This window comes from Vipera berus, assembly GCF_964194415.1.
Source record: "Vipera berus genome assembly, chromosome: W".
In the NCBI taxonomy this organism is placed as follows: Eukaryota; Metazoa; Chordata; class Lepidosauria; order Squamata; family Viperidae; genus Vipera; species Vipera berus.
This window is the reverse complement of record NC_138210.1, coordinates 68,279,979-68,304,846: the sequence shown is the minus strand read 5'-3', so window position 1 is coordinate 68,304,846 and position 24,868 is coordinate 68,279,979. Positions and strand designations below refer to the sequence as shown.

Here is a 24,868-nt window from a genome sequence, read left to right as displayed (position 1 = left end):
ACCCCAGCACAGATCAGAGCATCATTGTGGAGCTGCTGGAATACCAAGCAGGGGTGGCGGATGAAAATGCTGCCAGGTGGGTAGTGCAAAATTGGACATCTCATTGAGGAACAAATTGGTGCTGGAGTTTAAAGCCTGCTTGGAAAAATGAATCCTGGGGCAAAATTACACTCTTTGTATGCTCAGTCAAGACCTCTTGACTGTGAACGTATTAAAGGAATGCAATGAAGGCAAGTGATTACTCCTCAAAGTAATTCAACTTCAAGAGCCTTGGTGGAGCAGTGGGCTAATGCCTCCTTAAGTAACACCAGCTGCCTGCAATTAGTGCAGGTTCGCATCCCACCAGGCTCAAGGTTGACTCAGCCTTCCATCATTCCGAGGTAGGTAAAATGAGGACCCAGATTGTTGGGGGCAATAAGCTGACTTTGTAATAATGCCGCTGGGGGGGGGAGAAAGCCCTAATAAGCAGGCATATGCATAGAATGAAAGCTATTGCTAAGCACATTGATTTGTGCTTAGATTGTAAACCGCCCTGAGTCTTCGGAGAAGGGCGGGATATAAATGGGATTTAAAAAAAAATACAGTGACCTGACCTGAGGGGGGAGGAGGAAGGGGGCAGACATCACAATTTTGAATCTGGGTCATAATTAACTTTTGGGTGGGGTCCATTCTAACTTCAAATGGTTGCTAACTGACCAGTCGTAAGTCGAGGCCTATCTAATTTCCCATATATATGTTAAATGTTTGTTAAGTATTTAGATTACCTTGCTAGGCCCCAAACATGGGACAAATCTTATTTCCTGTTTCAGCCTAACCCAAGGCCATACACAGGCAGTGGTCACAGTAGTGACAGCTCATATTTGTGTAATCCAAAATAATTTTTTACACACACACACACACATATGTATATGCACACACATGCATGTATATATGTATATACACATATACATACATACAAAAAAATAAATGAATAAATGCATACCTACTTAAAATTTCTAACAAAAAGAGCTAAGAAGAGTTGGAGGGCAATCGAGCTCAGTGATCACATATATTTATTTATTTATTTATTTATTTGTTTGTTTGTTTTTATATACTGCCCTTCTCCCGAGGGACTCGGGGCGGTGTACAGAGCAAGGTAGGTATACAGTTAAACAATAGTAAAAAACAAATGAAACCCCAAGAGCTATCAGGCCAGGCCGGACTGCTGGAACAGGTAGGTTTTTAAGTCGCGCCGGAAGGTGCGAAGGTCGAGGGCCATCCGGATTTCGGTAGGCAGGCAGTTCCAGAGGGTTGGTGCACCCACTGAGAATGCTCTCCCCCATATGGCTTGTGTGTCCAGGGTCCTGGATTCAAGAATCTGTTAGTTGCGAAGTCGTGTCCGACCCATCGTGACCCCATGGACAACGTTCCTCCAGGAGGTCCTTTTTGTACTGTCCATGGGGTTTTCATGGCAAAGATACTGGAGTGGGTTGCCATTTCCTTCCCCAGTGGATCACGTTTTGTCAGAACTCTCTGCTATGACCTGTCCGTCTTGGGTGGCCCTGCACGGCATAGCTCATAGCTTCATTGAATTACGCAAGCCTCTTCGCCACGACAAGGCAGTAATCCATGAAGGGGTTCAAGAATCTAGCATTGTCCAAAGTTTAATTTAGAACTTTTGCCAGACCCATAGGTAGTTCTCAGCTGACAGCAGTTCATTTGGTGACCATTCAAAGCTACAGCCACACTGGAAAAAGTGACTTACGACTGTTTTTCACACTTATGACAGTGTTGCCGCATCCCCATGGTCACGTGATCAGAATTCGGAGACTTGGCAGCTGGCTCATATTTATGACGGTTGCAGTGTCCTGGGGTCATGTGATCCCCTTTGGTGACTTTCAATGACCTTCAGTGATCTCCCCCCCCCCCCCCGCCGCCTTTCAACGGAGAAGACGGATTCACTTAACAACCGTATTGCTAACTTAACATTTGCAGTGATTCTCGTTTTAACAACTGGGGCAAGGAAAGCTCTAAAATGGGGTAAAGTCATTTAACAACTATCTCTCTTAGCAACAGAAATTTTGGCTCAGCCGTGGTTTTAGTGAAGGGCCAACCGGTATGTTATTTTAATTAAAGGTCATGAATGTATAGGTTAATATACTTCCCGGCAATTATTCTGGAAAGCAACTCTGTTTCCAGACTGGCTTATTCCCAGGCTAGAGAAGTATGGCTAATTAGTCTTAGCAACATTTATATGGGACTCAGTAACTAACTACTTTATGTAGCAAAAGGCTAAAATGTTGGCTTCACTGCTAAAGTCTTGAAAAATAAAAGGAGGGGGAAGTAATTTATTTTTTATTTTAATTCCATTTATATCCCGCCCTTCTCCGAAGACTCAGGGCGGCTTACAAGCTTAGCAGTAGCCTTCATTCTCTGTATATGCCTGCTTATTAGGGCTTTCACACACCCCCAAGCGGCATTATTACAAAGTCAGCTTAATTGCCCCCAACAATCTGGGTTGTTATTGAGAGACTACTATTGTAATGGAGAAGAGCAACTGCTGACAGACAGAAGGGGATGGGGATGTAGCTCAGTGGTAGAGCGCATGCTTTGCATGTATGAGGTCCTGGGTTCGATCCCCAGCATCTCCACTTTTACAACTCCCTTACGCGGGAGGAAAAAAAAAAATTACAAAACGTTACAGCCAGGGGGAAGCATTTCAATGAGCCTGGCTGATCTTTGGAAAGTAAATTTGGGATGGGGGTTGAATAGAATAAAATAGAAATAAAAATCCTATCGTATACAGCAGGGCTTTTCAAGCTTTTCACCCATTATACCACTTTTAGGATATGGCAACATCGAGTACCACCAGACGCCTAGCAAGGTGTCAAAAACTTGATGACCAAAAAAAAAAAAAAGGAAAACAGTGATGAAGTACAGGTAGTCCTCGACTTACAACAGTTCGCTTAGTGACTGTTCGAACTTACAATGGCACTGAAAAAAGTGCCCCCCCCAAGCCACAGCCGAGCAAGACACCTGCCTGCCCGCCTGGTGGCGCTCTTCCTCCTGTCCAAGGTTTTCATTGTTGTCAGCATTTCTGTTGAGGATTGGCAGCGGGGGTGGCGTTGTGGGGTGTTTGGTTTTTATTTTCTCCCCCCCTCTGCTGGGTGGTTGCAGCAGGTTTTGGTCACTTCACATGACCCTGGGACACTGTGACCGTCATAAATATGAATCAGTTACCAAGCATCTGAATGTAAATCACAAGACCCGGGAGATGCTGCAACATTACAGCTGATCAGCGCTTCTGGGCTCAGCAGTAGTTCCAGGATCAGCGCCGAGCTCCATATGGAGCCTGGCGCTGATCCTGGCGCTTCCCCTGAGCCCTGACAGCCCCGAAGAAGCACTGATCCTGGTGCTTCCGCTGAGCCCTGACAGCCCTGCAGCTCCAGCCGTCTCTCGCTCAGGCTCGTGCGGTGCTGCGTCTGGTTCAGCTCATTCCCCTCCTCCGCTACCACTTTTCTAGGATGGTCGCGTACCACCTGCCAGGTGCCAATGTACCACAAGTGGTACCCGTACCACTGGTTGAAAAGCCCTGCTATACAGGTAGTCCTCAACTTACGACCATAAATGAGCCCCAAATTTCTGTTGTTAAGTGAGACATTCGTAGAGTCAGTTTTGCCCCGTTTTATGACCTTTCTTGCCCCAGCGGTTCAGTGGATCGCTGCAGTTGATATGTTACTAACCCGGGTGTTAAGTGAATCTGGCTTCCCCATTGACTTTGCTCGTCAGAAGGTCGCAAAAGGGGATCCCGTGATCCCGGGACACTGCAACCATGTCATCAATACGAGTCAGCTGCCAAGCGTCTGAATTTTGATCACACGGCCACAGGGATCCTGCAAGGGTCGTAAGTGTGAAAAACGGTCATAGATCACTTTTTTCAGTGCTGTTGTAACTTTAAACCAGACATGTCAAACACAAGGCCCGGGGGCAGGATGCGGCCCGCGAAGTGGTTTCATGTGGCCTGCGAAGCCATCCTGGAAACAGTGAGGGAACGGCCCCAACTGCCTTGGCCCTGGCCCAGAGACCCTCCTCCTGCCAGAGACCCTCAGATCTGTCCCACTCCTGCCCAGGCCCCCATAGGCACCCTTGATGCGAACGATGTAGAGCTGGCCACGCCCACCCAGTAGGCCATACGCACTCTAGCCACGCCCACCCAGTAGGCCACACCCACCCTGGCCATACCCACCCGGCCCTCTGAGGGCAACCGCAATGCTGATGCGGCCCTCAATGAAATTGAGTTTGACACCCCTGCTTTAAACGGTCACTCGGTGAACTGTTGTAAGTTGAGGACTCCCTGTACTTTATTTGGCCAAGTGTGATTAGACACACACACACACACACACACACACACACACACACACACACACACACACACGGAATTTGTCTCTCGTGCAGAAGCACTCACCAGAAAAGCCCAGGGTGACAAGTTGAAAAAACATTGCTCAAAACCCTGCACGGGTTGTATCTAAGTTGTGAGAATCCAACATAGCTGAACCGGGTTTTTACATTTGCTCTAAGACTAACCACAGCAGCTTGTAATGTCTGGGTCAAATAAAGGAAACTGTGAGCAGTTTTCACAGTCGTGATGGAGGACATTTAGGAGCCTGAACTACAAGGGATGGTAGGGCATCTTGTGACAAGTTTTGGGCAATGTTTTTTCAGCTTCTCACCCTGGCCTTTTCTAGCGAGAGCTTCGGCACCAGTGGTGGGATTCAAATATGTGAACAACCGGTTCTCTGTGTGGATGCCGCTTCTGGAAGTCCGTTCTGGGCCCGGGCAACCAAAAACTAGCTACCGGTTCTGCCAAAGTGGTGTGAACCGGCTGAATCCCACCTCTGACCAGAGACAAATTCTCTGCGTGTCTAATCGCAGTCCTGAAATGAGCTTAAGACGGGCCTGTCTTGAATGCTTAAAAACGAGCATTCCTCGAGCGTGATTAAAATCCTGGCTTGCTTTATTTAGCGTAAGGTTGGAAACGCTTCATGGTCTGATGAGGAATTACTACAAGAAATATGCTGTTATGAATATTGTTGTTATTACATTTATTTGCCATCTTTCTTGCCATCTGGCTAGCCTAGGTGGCTTGCGACAATTAAAAACATGAGAAAGAAAAAGGAAATCTAAACCAAGTGAAAGTGGAATAATAGAACAATAAACAAAGAAAAAGAAAATAAAAAAATTCTGTGTGTGTGTGTGTGTGTGTGTGTGTGTTCTATTGCTGAGTTTTTTTGGGTGGTAATAAGATTACAGGTAGTCCTCGACTTATAATAGTTCATTTAATGACCAAAGTTATAACAGCACTGAAAAAATGACGAATTTTCATACTTAGGACGGTTGCAGCATCCATACACAGTCGTGTGATCAAAATTCAGATGCTTGTCAACTGACTCATATTTATGACGGTTGCGGTCTCCTGGGGTCACATGATCCCCTTTTGCAACCTTGTGACAAGCAAAGTCAACAGGGAAGCCAGACTCACTTAACAACGGTGTCACTAACTTAACTGCAGTGATTCACCTAACAGCCTTGGCAGGAAAGGTCGTAAAACTCCAAAATTCACTTAACCAATGTCTCGCTTAGCAACAGATATTTTGGGCTCCATTGTGGTCGTAAGTTGAAGATTACTGTATATTAAGAACGTCCATAGCTTGGGTTATTTTGCAATTTCTCCATGAAATTGCCTATGAAATTTTGGGAAGGGATTCACCTGGGATAACCTCACCTGTGGATAAAGTTTGCCTCTTAGCGCGAGACTCATTGAGGGGAGAGTCGGTGAGAGACATCCATCTTTTTTTTTTAACCACCCCACTCCCACCAGGTTCCATTTTGAAGACATTGCGGGCAATTCGGCCAATTCGGAGATTTTGAGCCAAACCCAGTTTGCGCCCGCTCTTCTGGCATTCGAAGGCTGCAGCAGCTCCTGGCAACTGGTGGGCCACCAGCAGGTCGCTAAATTCAACGAGGAGGTGAGTGGCGAGGTTACTGGGCGATTGGTGTCAATTGTCCAGTTGGCATTTCCAGAAAAGAAACTCCTGGGACATGATTTTACCAAGTGTATAATACTTTACTGAAAATCTACATTGGCACAGAAGAAGCAAAACCAACTCTGGTTTTCCCGCTCAAAGCCTTGCTTTAGTTAAACAATAGACTCCCTCGTCCTCATCCACGGGTGTTCACATTGTCCAATAGCAATATTTCTTCTTGTTATCTCAGACAGGTGATTGTCTAGTCTCTTCTTAAAAATCTCCCAGTGATGGAGCACTCACGATTTTTGGAGGCAGGATTTGCTTGTCTTCAGCTAGAGAGAACTTACAGTAATCTGAGACTTTACAACAAGTCTCAGAAATCTTTCATTAAGGTCTTTGAATACCCTGTCATAGATACATAATTTATCATTGGATAATTTTTTCCCCCAATTTTTCCATTTTTTCCCCAGGCCTTCCCATCTCTCGTTCAGACATGACACAAAACTGTTTCCACTGTGCTCTGTTGGAATTAACCAGAATGGCCTGGCTTGGCCTACATAACAGAACCAAAATGACGTGGTGGTGTCCTCCTCCTGTGAATATGCCCTTCTCTAAAGAAGAGGGGCTAGCCCTCATGATTTCAAAAGCTACTTTCACCTTCCTCCTGTATAAAATGAGAGCCTTGATCAATGTTTTGTTCCCGTTTTCTGGTCCGTAGGCCAAAAACGATGTCTCTGTGCATTTGGTGCTGCTCCGCCTCCCCCAGTACGGAACGGATCTGCTTGTCACCTTCAATGACCCCACTTGGATTAAGTGAGTGTGTCTTAGTTATCTCCTCTGCCGGCCACAAGGCTATAACCTTTCTAACTGCTCTGAGGGACGGAGAGAAAGGGGAAAGTTAAATTGGAGGAGTGAAAAATTAAGAGAATAACAGACTTGGAAGGGACCTTGGGAGTCTTCTAGTCCAGCCCCATGCTCAAGCAGGAGACTTAGTCTAAACCAGACATGTCAAACACAAGGCCCGGGGGCCAGATCCGGCCCGCGAAGTGGTTTCATGCGGCCCGCGAAGCCATCCTGGAAACAGTGAGAGAACGGCCCCCACTGCCTTGGCCCTGGCCCAGAGACCCTCCTTCTGCCAGAGACCCTCAGATCTGCCCCACTCCTGCCCAGGCCCCCATAGGCACCCTTGATGCGAACCATGTAGAGCTGGCCACGCCCACCCAGTAGGCCATACACACTCTAGCCACGCCCACCCAGTAGGCCACGCCCACCCAGGCCACACCCACTCGGCCCCCTGAGGGCAACTGCAATGCTGATGCGGCCCTCAATGAAATTGAGTTTGACACCCCTGGTCTAAACCCGTGTGGCGAACCTATGGCACGTGTGCCACGGGTGGTATGCAGAGCCCTCTCTGGACACGGGCACCGTCGCCCCAGTCCTAGGCCTTCAGCTGGGTTTTATAAAACCTTTTCGCTTTAGGCCTCCGCCGCCGTGTGCAAAAAAAACCCCCAACGTTCAATCGATCAATTTCAACTTCTCGCGGGGAAAAAAAAAAGGATCTCGCAAAGTTGGAATTGATTGATTGAACTTTTTAGTCCCACCCAGTCTGCCGTTACCACCGCAGCCACGCCCACCCAATGGGCCACGCCCACCCGGCACCTGATAATACATTCGTGGGTTTTGGGTTGCAGTTTGGGCACTCGGTCTCTAAAAGGTTCACCATCGTTGGTCTAAACCAGGGGTAGGCAACCTCGGCTCTTTTATGACTCATGGACTTCAACTCCCAGAATTCCTGAGCCAGCCAAGCTGGCTCAGGAATTCTGGGAGTTGAAGTCCACGAGTCATAAAAGAGCCGAGGTTGCCAACCCCTGGTCTAAACCATTTCAGACAAGTGATTGTCCAATCTTTTTCCAGTTTTGGAGCACCCACAACTTCTGGAGACAAGTCGTTCCACTGATTAATTGTTCTGTCAGAATATCCTTGGGGCAAGAGGGTAAAACCTCTTGACATTTTTAGGGTCACGTGTGTTAACTACGTCCTCCGCTCATTTGAAAGAAGTTGAGGGTGTTTAAAAGATAGGCAGTCCCTTTTTCTTAAGCTAAACTTTTTGAAATTAATTCCACTTCCCTTCCCTCCAAATTGGGGGGTACAAGTAGTCCATCAATTTACAATCGTTCGTTTAGCTGGCAGATTGACTTAACGAGCGTGTTACTAACTTAGCACCTGCGGTGATTCACTTAACAGCTGTGGCCAGAAAAGTTTTTAAAATGGGGCAAAACTGAGGACCCAGATTATTGTGGGGGGGGGCGGCAATAGGCTGACTCTGTACACCGCTTAGAGAGGACTGAAAAGCACTTGTGAAGCGGTATATAAGTCTAAGGGCTGTTGCTGTTGCTAAAACTCACTGAACAACTGCCTTGCTTAGCAATAATAATAATAATAAAATTGGGTTCAATTTTGGTCATGAGGCATGGACTACCTCCACTGGGGGAGGGTCTGCCCGCGCCAAAGGCTGCAAGCTGGTCAGCTTAATGGCGTGTGGGTTTTGGCACACATTTTGCAGTTCTGCCCTGTGATAACCGACTCCCCTTTTCTTCCCTCTTTCTTCTGAGACAGTCCTCTGAGTACCAGTGCTGCGCAAAGCACAGAGGTCCCCTTGGCCCTCTCTCAACCTCCTTGGACAGTGGAGCATTTCCACGCTTTCGTGTGTAGCCTGCGGCTCCTGGATCCCGGTCTGTTCGGTTAAGACACTTCTCTGTCCACATTTGCTGAAAATCCAGCTTTGCTCCATCCCGGCCGTGATCACGGGGCCTTTCGGTTCGGAGGCTTTCTAGATGAGAACGCCGGCTCCGGTATCCGGATCTTCTTCCTTCATCCCGCGACGGAATGAAGAGGACATGGACGCTGAATACCCAAGGACGTTCTCCTTGTAAAAAGCAAACTCCGGCCAACTTTGCTTTGCTTTAGGATTGGTTTGACCAGTGTTTTTCAAACTTGACGTTTAACATGCGTGGATTTCAACTCCCAGAATTCCTCAGCTAGTCATGCTGGCTGAGGAATTCTGGGAGTTGAAGTCCACGCATCTTAAGGTCACCAACTTTGAAAAACCCATTAGACTGTAGGTAGTTCTGTGGAATTCCCTGTGGAATCAACTTACCCTTGAGCTCCGGATGGCCCCGGATCTCCGGTCCTTTCGTCGCAGCCTTAAAACATTTCTCTTCCATCAGGCTGACCTGGACTGACGATAGGGATTTTTAAGTAGAATGTTTAAAATATTTTATCATTGGGGCTTGTTAGTTTAATCTTTTTAACATTTGTATTATTGTGTTTTATTGTTGTTAGCCGCCCTGAGTCCTTCGGGAGTTACGGCGGCATATTAAGTCCCACAAATAAATAAATAATAAATAGTTCTACTCACCTCTCCAACTATTTCTAGTGTCCTTCTACAGGTGATCCAAGCAAACTGGGATTACCTACCTTCTGGATAATCCACTAGATTGCAATCTAGCACTCACAAACGTTTTTCACACTCTCTGTAATGGAAGGAGCATGCGCCACAGAAATAACGTACACATCAACTGCCAGAGAGATACTTTTTTATTTGGGATACCGCTATACCCTCAGATGACTAAGAAAAAAAAAGATTAAGAAAAGAAATGTAAAAACAGAAGGTAATTTGCTGTTAAGCAAGACTGCTTGTTCCTTCCTTCCTTTTTCCCCCCTTCCTTCAAATTCCATCTCTTCTAGGCTTTACATGTTTTGTCATGAAATTTGAGGTTGCTTGTCCAGTTGAGTTTTGGCCAGACTGTGTCCTTGAGTGTTAAGGGACACGAAGGCCAACTGAGAGTAGTAAAAAAATAAAATCAACCTTTGAAAATACGGGGCTTTTAAAACTTGTGTTAGAAATCATCTTAATGGTCTGTGTCCATGCGTCATCTCTTAGCATCGTCACTGCTGCGTCCAGTCGAAAGAATTTTACCGTGTGAATCGGGAGTACCCAAAGTGAGTACTCTTCTCCCTTTTATGTGAATCCTTCGGGCTTCAGTTCCGGTGCTTGATTAAAATGCACAAAAGTTTCAACAAAAGCCTTATCTGCCTCTAGGACATTAAAATTCTCACCTGTTTGTAACCTCCAATTGGGCGAAACGAGTTTTCAATCAGTGTTTCTCAAACGGGCTAATTTACAGAATGTGTCCAAAATCTGCACGTACCCCCTGCCAATCACTTCTGGGAGTCACGCCCTCGTTAGTGGGACGTCATGTACAAGAAAATCACGGCTGGACGTTGGATCCATATAGGCAAAACCTCTCCAGAAGAAGAGAGTTTGTAAATATTAACCACATGACTCTGGATAGCCGCCCCTCCTCGTTAGCAGACCATGGAAACTGTCATTTTTGTCGTTGGCTTCTGAGCGAAGCGACTGGGAGTTGCAGCACAGATTTTTACAATCACTAAGTTGAGCCCATTTCTTAAATTGCTTTTTAGGGTCCCCCCCCCTTTGCATATCGGAGAGATTAAGACCCTTCGGACAAGTAGTTTTACCGTGTTCATTGGCGAGTGTCTCCTTAAAAGGTTGATGGCGTAAATTTGATTTTATTTATTTATTATTTTTTGAAAATATATGACTTCTTGGACCAGGTAGCAAAAAACGTGCTTTGTGTCTGGATTTTGGAAAGGTTAGCAGAAGATGAAGGAGGCGGAGGGATTTGGAATGAGACCCTTGAATTAATTAAGAATTTTTTCTCATGGGAAGATGCTAATTTCTTTGGTGTTTTCATGATGAGACCTTGAAGATTAAACACAACAGTTTACGATGCACAGACTTCAAATCCCAGAATTCCCTAGCTAACATGGGAATTAAAGTTAATACACTTTCCCAGATTTGCCTGGCACCTTCCTTCGTTTCTGCCTTCTTCCTTGATGTTACATCAAATTTAGACTTCCTGGTAGCTTTCCTGTTGAATTAATAAAAAAAATGGACTCTGCACAAGGTGGAGGCATCATGAGAACTGAGAAGGAGGCATGGAAGGTGCCACACGGGTGCAAAAGAAGTGCAGGGAATGCATGAGAGGTGGTGTGGAGGTCCAGGAGGGTGAAGAATTGGCGAAGGTGTTGTGCAAGGGTGTACAAAAGGTCAGACAGGACGCACAGGGATGGAGCATGGGTCGGGTAAGCAGGGGTGTAGAACAGATGCGATGAGGTGGAGTTCGCCCGCAGAACTGCGACGCAGCTGTGCATCGGTACGTGAATGGCCAGTGTCGGGGAAGCCCAGAGGGACTGGGTGTTGTGTGAGTGGGGAAGACTTAACCTGAACAACTTGTGACTTAACCTTTCTGGCTTCTCCATTGCCGAAGATGTCAGGGAGTCTTGGAAAGGATGATTACTTGATTGCGGTGGTGCAACAGTGCACCGAAATGGCCCCAAATTTGTCAAATTTCCAGTCCCTAGTCACGGAGCCCAGCTTTTGGACACATTCTGCAAGTTAGCCCATTTGAGGTATATTGTTTCAAAAATGGCTGCCCTGTAACGCACCATTTTACCCAACTGAAGGTAAAAACAAAACAGACCCGAGAACTTTTAATAGTATGTAAATATAGATAAGAGGGAAAATGGCAGCAAGAGCAGGATGGCACTCTAGTGCCACCTAGAGGCTGGATTAACTGGCGCAGGCGAGTCCTACCTTTAGGTCTACTTGGTTGCCATGGAAACAGTTTGAACAGGACTTTTCTCCCCCACCTATAGGGACGCCCTGTAATTTTGCACACTGGGTAGAAGTGACACAACAAGAGTCCCTCAAGAAAGCTTTTTAGGGGTTTTCCTAGGAAGCTGGGACCTGGAGGCCATTACCAAGCAAGACAGAAGTCCCATCTTCTGCAACGGTAAAATGGCGCTTCGCGACGGAGTGGGCCTGGCACACTCCTGCACAAGCTTCAAGTGAGGACGAGCGTCTGCGTGATGCCTTGGCTCCTCAAGTCAAGAAGCTACGGTTTGGTATTAATTGATCCGGGCAGGGGAAAGATTTTACTTATTGTTATTTGACTCCTTATAATCTGTAGCCATGTAGGAAAGAGGACCAAGAGGTGAGAACAGCCAAAAACAAAGGGCGTGGAATGGGCCGCCAACATCTTTCTCTGCGCCGTAGAAGTCGCCAGCCTGCTGGCATCAAATCTCTCGAGACGAGCTTCACTCACAGCGCGGTCCGGGCGCCTCCTTTAAGTCTTGACGTGCAAATTGGGGTGGGCATCCCCCTTACGGGTGGCTTCACTCCTGCGTCCAGCTGAAGTTGACTTGGCGGATCTGATCCCAGAAGAGAAGGCTGAGGATGGTGTGGGGCCCGATGCGGAAGTAGGAAGCCCCCACCCCTTTGTAGGCGCCCCAGAAGCCCTCGGTCTGGATGATTTTGGCCAGGCAGTCCAAGAGTCCTTTGTACATCATGCCCTGTCGTAGAAAAGGAAACGGTGAAGGGGTCACGTTCACTGGGTCTTAAGAGCATTTTCCTGGATGACTCCCAAGTTTTCACTGTCCTGTCTTCCCAGTCCGTCTGCCTTAGGTTTGGGAAATCTTGCTTTCTGTGTGTGTTTTTTTAAAAATATATATATAATTCCTGAACGTTTCGTTACCAAACTAGGTAACATCAGCAACAGGATTTTCTTGTCTTATTCTCCTTAACACATAATCATCTTGTGCCGGTGTGCTCAGTGAGAAATGTGTTAAGTGGGTTTTGCCCCATTCTACACCAAGAGCCTTGGTGGAGCAGTGGGCTAATGCCTCCTTAAGTAACACCAGCTGCCTGCAATTAGTGCAGGTTCGCATCCCACCAGGCTCAAGGTTGACTCAGCCTTCCATCCTTCCGAGGTAGGTAAAATGAGGACCCAGATTGTTGGGGGCAACAAGCTGACTTTGTAATAATGCCGCTTGGGAAGGGGCGAAAGTCCTAATAAGCAGGCATATACATAGAATGAAGGCTATTGCTAAGCACATTGATTTGTGCTTTAAATTGTAAGCCGCCCTGAGTCTTCGGAAAAGGGCGGGTTTTTTTTTTAAAATTGGCTTTTATTATTCTATCATTGTTGTATTTTAATTGGGCACTGGTTTAATTTTCTTTTAATTTTTGTATAGCTATTTATATATGCCCTGTGAACCGCCCTGAGTCCCTTGGGAGAAGGGCGGTATAGAAATCAAATAAATAAAATGAAATGAAATATAAATGGGATTTTTTAAAAAAAGAATTCCGAGCAGCCAATTGGTTCTTTTGTTGATTGTCACTTCGAATAGTCCGGTTTCTTACATATTGACATGATAGGGCAAGAAAATCCTGCTGGTGATGTTACCTAGTTTGGTAACGAAACACTCAGGAATTGTATTAAAACAAGCTTGGGAGGACAAACCACAAGCAAAATCTAAAAACCCGAGCTCTATTCTATTCTCTATTATTTCAAAATCTTGCTTTCTTATTTTATTTTCTTTAAAGAACCCACCAGCAGGTTTTTGCAAAAGCAAGAGGCGAGGAACTCAATACAGGTAGTCCTTGACTTAACTACAGTTCATTTAGTGACCTCCGAAGTTACAACTGAAAGAAAGTGACTTATGACCATTTTTCACACTGTTGCAGCATCCCCCGTGGTCGCGTGATTTACATTCGGATGCTTGACTGGTTCGTATTTATGACGGTTGCAGTTTTTTGGGGGCCACCTGGTCCCCTTTTGTGACCTTCTGACAAGCAAAGTCCGTGGGGGAAGCCAGATTCACTTAACCGCCGAGTTATTAATTTCACAACTGCAGCAATTCACTGAACGAATGCGGCAAGAAAAGTCATAGAATGGGGCAAAACCCACTTAACACATTTCTCACTGAGCAACCTACGTTTCTAGGCTCGATTGCCATAGGTTCAGGACTACCCGTATAAACCAGTAAATGTTTAAAAATATCCCGGAGACATCCAGGTAAATATACCTACAATTTGTGTGTACGTGCTTGTGTGCGTAAGTGCACAGCTGAAACCCAGAGGTGCTTTTTCAAAAGTCTGCTGGACTCTCGGTTTTTCCTTGAAAAACGTTCCGTTTCTCATCCAAGAAGTTCACTGAAGAAAATCCAGTTGCCTTTTGAAAAAGCACCTTTGGGATAGCCAGGACCTGGATGACTGAGAATCTCCATAGACACGTACAACTGAAATGTACTTTTAAGTGCAAGACACGACTTTTATTCCAGCAACATTTTTTACTGAAGATGTCATGGTTCCGACTAATGAAACACTTCAAAGAACCTTCAGGCATTGTTTATTCTAAAAAGTCTATAATAATGAGAACAAAGCATCGGCACAGCATGTTGAGATGCCAAAATCTGAATTCCCCTCTCTTCAGCACCTAATATTTGGCACAGTTCCCTCCTCCAATTAGCAGTCATCAATCACATTCTCCAATCAATTTGAAGGGCAAAGCTTCCCTTCCGTTCTATTACACGCCATTTCTTATCTTATTAAAAACAACCGGGGTAACATTCTCCTCCCCCTAGCTTCATCTAATTCAGGGCTTTTCAACCAGGGGTACGGGTACCACCTGTGGTACATTGGCACCTGGCAGGTGGTACGCGACCATCCTAGAAAAGTGGTAGCGGGGGAGGGGAATGAGCTGAACCAGTGGCAGCACCGCACAAGCCTGAGTGAGAGATGGCTGGAGCTGCAGGGCTGTCAGGACTCTGCGGAAGCGCCAGGATCAGCACTTCTTCGGGGCTGTCAGGGCTCAGCAGAAGCGCCAGGATCAGCACCAGGCTCCAGCTGGAGCTCGGCGCTGATCCTGGCGTTTCTGCTGAGCCCAGAAGAAGCGCTGATCAGCTGGAATGTTGCAGCATCTCCAGGGTCTTGTGATTTACATTCAGATGTTTGGCAACTGATTCCTATTTATGACGGTCACAGTGTCACAGGGTCATGTGAAGTGACCCAAACCTGCTGCAACCACCCAGCAGATGGGGGGAATAAAAACCGAACATACCCCCACCCCACCCCCGCTGCCAATCCTCAACAGAAATGCTCACAACAATGAAAACCTCGGACAGGAGGAAGAGCGCTGCCGGGTGGGCAGGCAGGTGTCTTGCTCGGCTGTGGCTTGGGGGGCACTTTTTTCAGTGCCATTGTAACTTCGGACAGTCACTAAGCAAAATGTTGTTAAGTCGAGGACTACCTGTACTTCATCACTTTTTTCCTCTTTTTTTTTTTGCTCATCAGGTTTTTGTCACCTTGCTAGGCAACTGGTGGTACCCTGATGTTGCCATATCCTAAAAGTGGTACAATGGGTGGAAAAGTTGAAAAGCCCTGATCTAATTCTAAGAGCAAAACAATTTAAAGGAAAAGTCTGCCTCTTATATTGTCAAAGCAAAAACATCCAATGTTTGCAGCACTGATAGAATCAGTTTAACCAGCTGCTTACACAAACTCTTTGCCAAAACGATTTTAAAAACCTGGAAGGGTTTTTTTTGGGGGGTGGTTTCTGCATCATTTTAAAATCTGTAATAGGGCCTTTGGATTGCTCTCTCATACTCACTGCTGCTCATTTTGCTTTGGACACAACTTTATTTCTTCTAAAATCTTAACCAAAGATCCCAGTTCTCAGATATGAGGGTGGAAGAGACGATAAGCTTCAAAATAATGCATAGCCTGCTTTGGCAGCACAGGTACAATTTTGGAAGATTTTAAACTTAAAAAACGGTAGCAAAGAAGGTTTAACAGCAAAGCTGTGCCTAAAAAAGATTAAAATCACGGCGACAGGACCAAAGTTTATTCGTATGAGATGTTTCGTTACTTATCCAGGTAATTTCATCAGTCAAAATAAAAACCTTTTGGTGAGGAAGCAGTGCAGTTGGTATGGCAAGAGTTGGTATATGCCAACAGCTCTCTGGCTCTCTGCCTAAGTATTTTTTATTTATTTTGACTGATAAAGTTACTTGGATGAGTAATGGAATATCTCAGATTAACCAACTTTGGTCCAGTTGACATGATTTTAACCTTTTTTTAGATTTTATTTATTTATTTATTTATTTATTTATTTATTTTAATTCCATTTATATCCCGCCCTTCTCCGAAGACTCAGGGCGGCTTACAAGCTTAGCAGTAGCCTTCAATCTATGTATATGCCTGCTTATTAGGGCTTTCACACACCCCCAAGCGGCATTATTACAAAGTCAGCTTAATTGCCCCCAACAATCTGGGTCCTCATTTTACCTACCTTGGAAGGATGGAAGGCTGAGTCAACCTTGAGCCTGGTGGGATGCGAACCTGCACTAATTGCAGGCAGCTGGTGTTACTTAAGGAGGCATTAGCCCACTGTTCCACCAAGGCTCCAATAGATAATTTTGGCCTGGACCCTGGATGGTTGAGGTTTCATTGACATACAGCAAAGCTGTGGATTTAAGCAATTTGTCTAAGGGATCCCTGAAACCAGTGGGGTGAATGAGTCCTAGTTGTTATGTGAGTAGCACAATTTTTAAGTGAATCTGGCTTCTCCATTGACTTTGCTTGTCGCAAGAGGTGATCACATGGCTCTAGGACACTGCAATTGTCATAAATAGGAGCCAGTTGCCAAGTGTCTGAATTTTAATCCCATTTTTGTTTTAATCCCATTTATATCCCGCCCTTCTCCGAAGACTCAGGGCGGCTTACAATTTAAGCACAAACCAATGTGCTTAGCAATAGCCTTCATTCTATGTATATGTCTGCTTATTAAGGCTTTCGCCCCCCCCCCCCAGCGGCATTATTACAAAGTCAGCTTATTGCCCCCAACAATCTGGGTCCTCAGATTTTGATCACTATGGGGATGCTGCAATGGTCATAAGGGTGAAAACTGGACACTAAATGAATGGCTATCGGTCAAGGACTGCCTGTATTCCCCTCTTTTCCTTTAGTCCACCTAACCACAAGTGTTCCGGCTTCGTCCACATCCTCTCCGTTCTTCCCATTTTCCTACCTGGCCGTCAGGTCCAACCGGTTGGTTGTAGAGGCGGGTGCTGGCCACATCGAAAGGTGTCATGGCGATGGCCACAATGAAGCTGCTGGTCATCCCGGCGCACAAAGCAATCAGCCAACTGTCTTTGGGGAAGATCTGGTGGAAGAGGAGAAAACAAAAGGCTAGAAACCGCTGAGGAGAAGTTGCAGAAGGGAAGAGGGGAACAGGGACCTCTTAAGAGAACAGCTTTGGAAGCTGCAGCCAGCCTCGTCAGAGATCAGGAACCTCGATCCATCAGAGCAGAGGTCCCCAACCTTTTGCGCATCAGGGACCGGTTCCGTGGAGAAAGGTTTTTCCACGGACCGGAGGGTGCGTGGTTTTGTGTGCTGCCTGCATCCCACAGATGGGGCTCTTTGTTTGTGTGGACCAGTTGCAGGCATGCCGCGGCCCAATACACGGACCGGACATTGGGGAACCTCTGCATTAGAGGATCAAAGAACATTATGCCTTAGGACTAAGATTCTCAAACCTGTTCTGTTCCGTTCTGTTCCATTCCATTCCATTCCATTTTTTCTATTCTATACTGTACTGTTCTATTCTACTGTAATTTTCTATTCTATTCTATTCTATTCTATTCTATTCTATTCTATTCTATTCTATTCTATTTCCTATTACATTCTATTACATTCTCTATTTTCTATTCTACTCTATTCTATTCTATTCTAATTTCTTATTCTATTCTATTCTAATTTCCTATTCTATTCTATTCTATTCTATTCTATTCTATTCTATTCTATTCTATTATTTCCTATTCGATTCTATTACATTCTCTATATAATATTCTATTCTATTCTATTCTATTCTATTCTATTCTATTCTATTCTATTCTATTCTATTTCCTATTACATTCTATTACAATTCTCTATTTTCTATTCTACTCTATTCTATTCTATTCTATTCTATTCTATTCTAATTTCTTATTCTATTCTATTCTATTTTCCTATTCTATTCTATTCTATTCTATTCTATTCTATTCTATTCTATTCTATTCTATTCTATTCTATTCTATTCTATTCTATTCTATTATTTCCTATTCGATTCTATTACATTCTCTATATTCTATTCTATTCTATTCTATTCTATTCTATTCTATTCTATTCTATTCTATTCTATTCTATTTCCTATTCGATTCTATTACATTCTCTATATTCTATTCTACTCTATTCTACTCTATTCTATTCTATTCTATTCTATTCTATTCTATTCTATTCTATTCTATTCTATTCTAATTTCTTATTCTATTCTATTCTAATTCCTCTTCTGTTCTATATTCTCTGCTGGATTCTGCCTGCAAATCAGCAGTTTGGACTTATATAAAGCCCCATTAATATTTTGTCTCTTCTGCCACGACCAGCCTAAATTTAAACTTGCAGCTCTTCTTGGCATAAAGAGTAAGTTGACGCCACGCAGGCATGCAGGAAAAAAAATTAGCTACAAATCCACCTTCTTAAGCTCAGGTGCTGTATTAATAGCCATTGGATTAGAAGCACATTTAATACTCAGAGTTGGAAAGAATAAGGAGGAAGCGACCATGAATTTGGCAAGTGAACAGGGTATATTTTGGTACTGCTCCAAAATGGTTGTTTATTTTATTTTAGTTTTATTCTACCTTTTATTATTTTTTTTATAAATAACTCAAGGTAGTGACCATACCTAATATTCCTTCCTCCTGCTATTTTCCCCTACAACAACAATTCTATGTGAGGAGCTGAACTGAGAGAGAGAATCTGGTTCAAAGTCACCCAGTCAGCTTTCATGCCTAAGGCAGAACTAGAACTCACAGTATCCTGGTGATTGGCCCAAACAACCTGGCTTTCATGCCTAAGGCAGAACTTGAACTCAGTTTCTAGCTTGGTGCCTTAACGACTAGACCGGGGTAGGCAACCTTGGCTCTTTTATGACTCATGGACTTCAACTCCCAGAATTCCTGAGCCAGCATGGGGGAAACTTTGGCCCCTTCATGACTCGAGGACTTCAACTCCCAGAATTCCTGAGCCACCATGAGGGAACTATGGCCCCTTCGTGACTTGTGGACTTCAACTCCCAGAATTCCTGAGCCAGCATGGCTCAGCTTGGAAACCTCTCTTTCCCCTCAGGATGGCTGACTGAGGAATTCTGGGAGTTGAAGTCCACAAGTCACGAAGGGGCCATAGTTCCCTCATGGTGGCTCAGGAATTCTGGGAGTTGAAGTCCACGAGTCATAAAAGAGCCAAGGTTGCCTACCCCTGGACTAGGCCAAGATCAAATGTATATCCCAATTTTTCTTCTCTCTAGACCCACCGTGCCAAATCCAAGTCTTCTACTGTAACTCCTATACCTTTTCAAACAAGCTCTCTTGCACAGGAAACCAGCGTACCTCGAGGTGGTTCAAGAATTGTTTGGAAAAGGAGAAGGATGATAGCTGCGTGGATGAGCCCACCATGACTCGGGGCACGGAAGAAATGGCTCCACGCCACAGCCCTAGCACACCGTGTTCTCTGTGAATCCCACATAGTGCATGGAACATTCCCTAGACAGGCAACAGAAAAGGACCAATAACATTTAGAAGCATCCATGTCTACAATCATTACAGCGCTCAACTAGCTGGAAGCTGTCAGTGGAAATATTTGGACCGCTTGAAGTAAGGAGCAAGCAGGATTTTGAACTGTTGACTAAAAGCCCACCCTGCAGATGTCTTGGAAGAAATTATTTTTGCCTCCAGGTCAGAGAACATAAAACATAGAATAATGAGGTCGGAAGGGACCTCGGAGGTCTTCTAGACCGGGCATGTCAAACTCGCGATGTCACGTGACGTCGCACGACATATCGCAACTTTTTCCCCATTGCCGGCAATGGGGTGGGCGCAGTTTCAGTATGATGCCTCTGGCCCACGGGCCGGCAGTTTGACATGCCTGTTCTAGACCAACCCCCTGCTCAACCAGGAGACACTAGGGCAGGGGTAGGCAACCTTGGCTCTTTGATGACTCGTGGACGTCAACTCCCAGAATTCCAGAGAATTCTTGAGCCAGCATGGCTGGCCCAGGAATTCTGGGAGTTGAAGTCCACAAGTTATAGAAGAGCCAAGGTTGCCTACCCCTGGCCTATACCATTCCAGACAAGAGGCTTGTTGTGATTCAGGGTCAGCCTGTGGGGTCGGCAGTTGGGTCGGACGACTCAGAGGAGGAGGGGGGTGTTGAAGACCTTGCTGAGGGGGTTGAAGATCTTGCTGATGATAGCCCTCAGCCAGGCCCCTCCCACTTGGTCACCATGGAGACCCAGCTGTGTGAGCCTGACAGTGTGGATGAAGATGACCCACAGCTGGCCCTGTTCAAGGACGCCCGACGCAGGAGGCAGTCAATTAGGAGTAAACAGAGGAAGGCAATGGGGCTTCTCGGAAGGAGGCAGAGAGAAGCCACGCCCTGAACTCTATATAAGGGGAATGTCTGGGAGGGCTGGTTTGCTGAAGGCAACCACTCGGATGGTTCATGTTTCTTAAAGCTCCGGTTTCTTGGTTCGTGTCTTGTTTGTTTTTGTAGTTATAAATTTGGCAGGCGTAGTTCCAGCCTCTTGCCGTTTGTGGAGGGGTTCTCCCTGCCTTTTCTGCAGGGCCGGTAGCAGGCTGGTACAGAACAAGGCTGTCCAAACTCTTCTTAAAAGCCTCCAGTGACGAAGCACCCACAACTTCCAGAGGAAAGCCATTCCACTGACTGATTGTTCCCATTTTCAGGAAATTTCTCCTTAGTTCTAGATTGGATCTCTCTTTAATGACCTTCCACCCACTATGTCTTGACCTGCCCTCAGGTGCTTTGGAGAAGAAAGAAAGAAAAGAAAAGAAAAGAAAAGAAAAGAAAAGAAGGAAGGAAGGAAGGAAGGAAGGAAGGAAGGGAGAGAGAAAGAGAAAGAAAGAAAAAGGAAGGAAGAAGAAAGAGGAAGGAAGGAAGAAAAAGAGAAAGAAAAAGAAAGAAGAGAAAGAAAGAAGAAACACAAACACCTTCTGAAATCTTCTCATACATTCATTATCTAAAAAGAAAGCTCGCATCTCATCCTAGTCCTATTTCTAAAAACAAATCAGTTTCATTGCTATTCTTCACTGGCTAAACTCTACCTCAAATATTCTATCTAGCTCAAGAAAAATGCAAAAAATAAATAAATAAATAAATAAATAATGCCGCCAGGAACAATGGCTGGTTACTTTATTCTCTGTTCCTGAGTTTCCAGGATCACCTTGGTGCCAAATAAGGGACTGAGACTACGTATAATCTTCAACAGTCCTCGTTTAGCAACTGTTCGCAGTTACAGCCGCACTGAGAAAAGTGACTTATGACCGTTTTCCACACTTACAGCCACCGTAGTCTACCCGTGGTCACGTGATCAAAATTCAGACGCTTGGCAACTGGCATGTATTCATGACGGTTGCAGTGTCCGACGGTCATATGATCCGCTTTTGCAAAGTCAATGGGAAAGCCAAATTCACTTAATAACCGTGTGACTCAATTAACAACCAAAGTGACCCGTTTAACAAATGTGGCAAGAAAGGTCGTTAAACTGGGGCAAAAATCACTTAAGAAATCTCTCACTTAGCAACATAAATTTGGGGCTGAATTGTGGTCATAAGTTGAGGACCCCCTGAATGTGCAAAGGTGCAAAACAGGCTCAGGGCGTAAGGCCCAACTTTTCTCAATCCTTCAGTCCCAGGAGAGGACATTATACACAATTTTTTTCCTCAGGTTAATCTACTGTATTTTTTACACCAGCAGCCTGGCCACTGGAGATTTCCAGCATTGAGTTTTGAGAGCAGAGTATTAATAAGAGATTAGAAGTTGCACATTTTACAGATCCAGGAAGCTGTGTAGTCAGTCTACCTCCCTATTAGCTAGGCAGACTGGCAGTTTTCCAAGCTCTGGGGCAGGAATAATCAGGGATTGGGTAGAGATATGCTGCAGACTTAACCTGGTTTGCCTCGGAAATGGTCTCAAATAGGATCACACAGCGCGTGCTTTCTGGTGAAGACCTTTTAAACGGCCATTTCATTTCCTCTCTCTGCTTCCAGCAAGGCAATGTAAGAATATTTGCTACAGAGTGGAGAAAAATATTATCTAGGTCTAGGACAGAGGTAGGCAACCTCGGCTCTTTTATGACTCATAGACTTCAACTCCCAGAATTCCTGAGTCAGCAGAGCTGGCTCAGGAATTCTGGGAGTTGAAGTCCATGAGTCATAAAAGAGCCGAGGTTGCCTACCCCTGGTCTAGGATGATTGCTTACTACTTCCAGAGCTGAGATTTAAGCAATTTAAGCAGCCCGGAAGAAAATTAAGTTCGCCCAAGACTAATTGGGCTGGCATGGTTTTATTTATTATTTATATCCCACCGTTATTGTTTTTATAAATAACTCAAAGTTGCAAACATATCCAACACATCTTCCTGTTATTTTCCACGCAACAACAACCGTTTGAGGTGGGTTGGGATGGTAGGCCCAAAGTTGAACAGTTGGCTTTCATGACTGAGGTGGAATTAGAACTCACAGTTTCCCACTTTCTAGCCTATTACCTTAAGCCAGAGGTGGGGAACTATGGCCCTTTTATAACTTGTGGACTTCAACTCCCAGAATTCCTGAGTCAGCATGGCTGGCTCAGGAATTCTGGGAGTTGAAGTCCACAAGTCATAAAAGGGCCACAGTTCTCCACCCCTGCATAGACCAAACTGAACCACTTAATCAAGGATACCAAATTTTGATTTTTTTTTAAAGGAGGGTGTGGCTTATAGACAATGCCTTTATTGCTTTTTTAAAGACTGAGCAGAAGGTAACAAGTGGCCAGGATATCTATTTATTTTCTTTCTCTATAGGCAGACCTCAACTTACAGCCATTTAGTTAGTGACCGTTCAAAGTTACAACAACACTGAAAAAAGCCACACGTGACACACTTGCAACCATTGCAGCATCCCTCCAGTCACGTGATCGAAATTCGGCTGCTTGGCAACCAGCTTATATTTATGACGGTCGCAGTGTCCCGGGGTCATGTGATCGCCTTTTTGCGTCCTTCTGACAAGCAAAGCCAATGGGGAAACGAGATTCGCTCAACAACTGTGTACTCACTGCAGTGATTCCTTTTAACAACTTTGGCAAGGAAGGTCATGAAAGGGGACAAAACACACTTAAAAACTGTCTCACTTAGCAACAGACATTTCTGGGCTCAGTTGCGAATCGTAAGTTGAGGACTACCTGTATAATAAAGTGATTAGCCTTTAAGGAACCACAGACCCTATGTTGCTTTTCTTTAGATGTGCAACTTGGAGTGGAAAGATCCAAGATTTATGGAGGCAGGGAAAACGAATGACATCCTTGCCTTGTATTTGCAATAATAATAATAATAATAATAATAATAATAATAATAATAATAATAATAATAATAATAATAATAATAATAATAAATGATGATAATGAGGAGGAGGAGGAGGAGGATGAAGAGGAGGAGGAGGAAGGTACCTTGGAGGTCATCTAGTCCAACCCCCTTTTCAGGCAGGAAACCCTATACCATTTCAGACAAATGGTTGTCCAGTCTCTTCTTAAAAACCTCCAGTGTGGGAGCATCCACAAACTTCTGGCTATCGTACTGGACACTGAGAACAATGAACTGCTAACAATGCTTTCTACCAGACCTGCATGGAGAAATGAGCTCCAGGCAACATGATAGCTATTGAAATATTAACGATTGCCAGCAATTTCCATCGCTGGGAGGCTGGCTCTTCAGCACATGTGGAAACAGAGGTGGGCCAGATGTCCTTCAAGGGGCTGGTGTGCCAGCGCAAGCTCCTCCACCAACCATCCAAATTGGGAGAGAGCATAATTTAGCGGCAGAACAAATCACAAGTTCATTTTCTAGCACCTCTGGATAATGCTGGGAAGGATGCCAATGCAGAACTGGGTTCAGTTCTAAACCAGTGGTGCAGCAAAGGACTATTTCGTGGTGAGGTATCTTTCTTAAGTTCCAGTTTTGAAAAGGCCTGCAGAACACAGATAATAATAATAATAGGGTGGGAAGACACCTTGGAGGTCTTTTAGCCCAGAGGTCCCCAACCTTTTGGGCACCAGGGACTGCTTCCGCGGAGAAAGGTTTTTCCACGGACCAGAGAGTGCATGGTTTCGTGCGCTGCCTACATCCCACGGATGGGGCTTTGCTTGTTTGTGCGGACCAGTTGCTGGCATGCTGCGGCCTGGTACCAGTCCACGGACCGGGGGTTGGGGGACCCCTGTTTTAGCCCAACCCTCTGCTAAAGCAAGAGACCTTTATCACTCTGGACAAACATTTTGTCCAGTCTCTTTTTGAAAACCCCCGGTGATGGAGCACTTACAACTTCCAAAGTTAAGCCATTCCACCAATTGTTCTCAATGTCAGAAAATATTTTCTTAGTTCTAGGTTGGCTTTCTCTTTAAACAATCTTCCAACTGTTACTTCTTGTCCTGCCCTCAGGTGCTCTGGAGAATAAGTCAAACCCCTCTTCCCTATGACAACCTCTCAAGTATGGGAAGACTGTCGTCATATCACCCTTTTGTTGTTAACTGCGAAGTCGTGTCCGACTCATCGCGACCCTATGGACAACGTTCATCCAGGCCTTCCTGTCCTCTACCATCTTCTGGAGTCCATTTAAGCTCACGCCTCCTGCTTCAGTGACTCCATCCAGCCACCTCATTCTCTGTCGTCCCCTTCTTCTATTGCCCTCAATCTTTCCCAGCATTAGGCTCTTCTCCAGTGAGTCCTTCCTTCTCATTAGGTGGCCAAAGTATTTGAGTTTCAACTTCAGGATCTGGCTTTCTAAAGAGCAGTCAGGGTTGATCTCCTCTAGGACTGACCAGTCCCTTGCAGTCCAAGGGACTCGCAGGAGTCTTCTCCA

General features: G+C 45.1%; 2 protein-coding genes across 2 annotated transcripts in view; one reads left to right on the top strand and one right to left on the bottom strand.

Moving 5' to 3' along the window:
* The window catches only part of LOC308676401 (ran guanine nucleotide release factor-like), a gene marked incomplete at its 5' end in the record, with an annotated part of 11,730 nt that extends 1,236 nt beyond the window's left edge, over positions 1–10,494 (top strand). The window contains 4 exons of the mRNA XM_081342214.1: positions 8–76; positions 5,858–6,005; positions 6,724–6,818; positions 8,622–10,494. Of these exons, the coding sequence (XP_081198340.1) occupies positions 8–76; positions 5,858–6,005; positions 6,724–6,818; positions 8,622–8,751 (442 nt within the window). The 3' untranslated portion in view covers positions 8,752–10,494. The remainder of the gene's footprint in view (positions 1–7; positions 77–5,857; positions 6,006–6,723; positions 6,819–8,621) is intronic.
* A 1,772-nt stretch (positions 10,495–12,266) lies between these two features.
* The window catches only part of LOC308676399 (solute carrier family 25 member 35-like), a gene marked incomplete at both ends in the record, with an annotated part of 14,412 nt that continues 1,810 nt past the window's right edge, over positions 12,267–24,868 (bottom strand). Inside the window, 3 exons of the mRNA XM_081342211.1 lie at positions 12,267–12,443; positions 16,961–17,095; positions 19,356–19,508. Of these exons, the coding sequence (XP_081198337.1) occupies positions 12,267–12,443; positions 16,961–17,095; positions 19,356–19,508 (465 nt within the window). The remainder of the gene's footprint in view (positions 12,444–16,960; positions 17,096–19,355; positions 19,509–24,868) is intronic.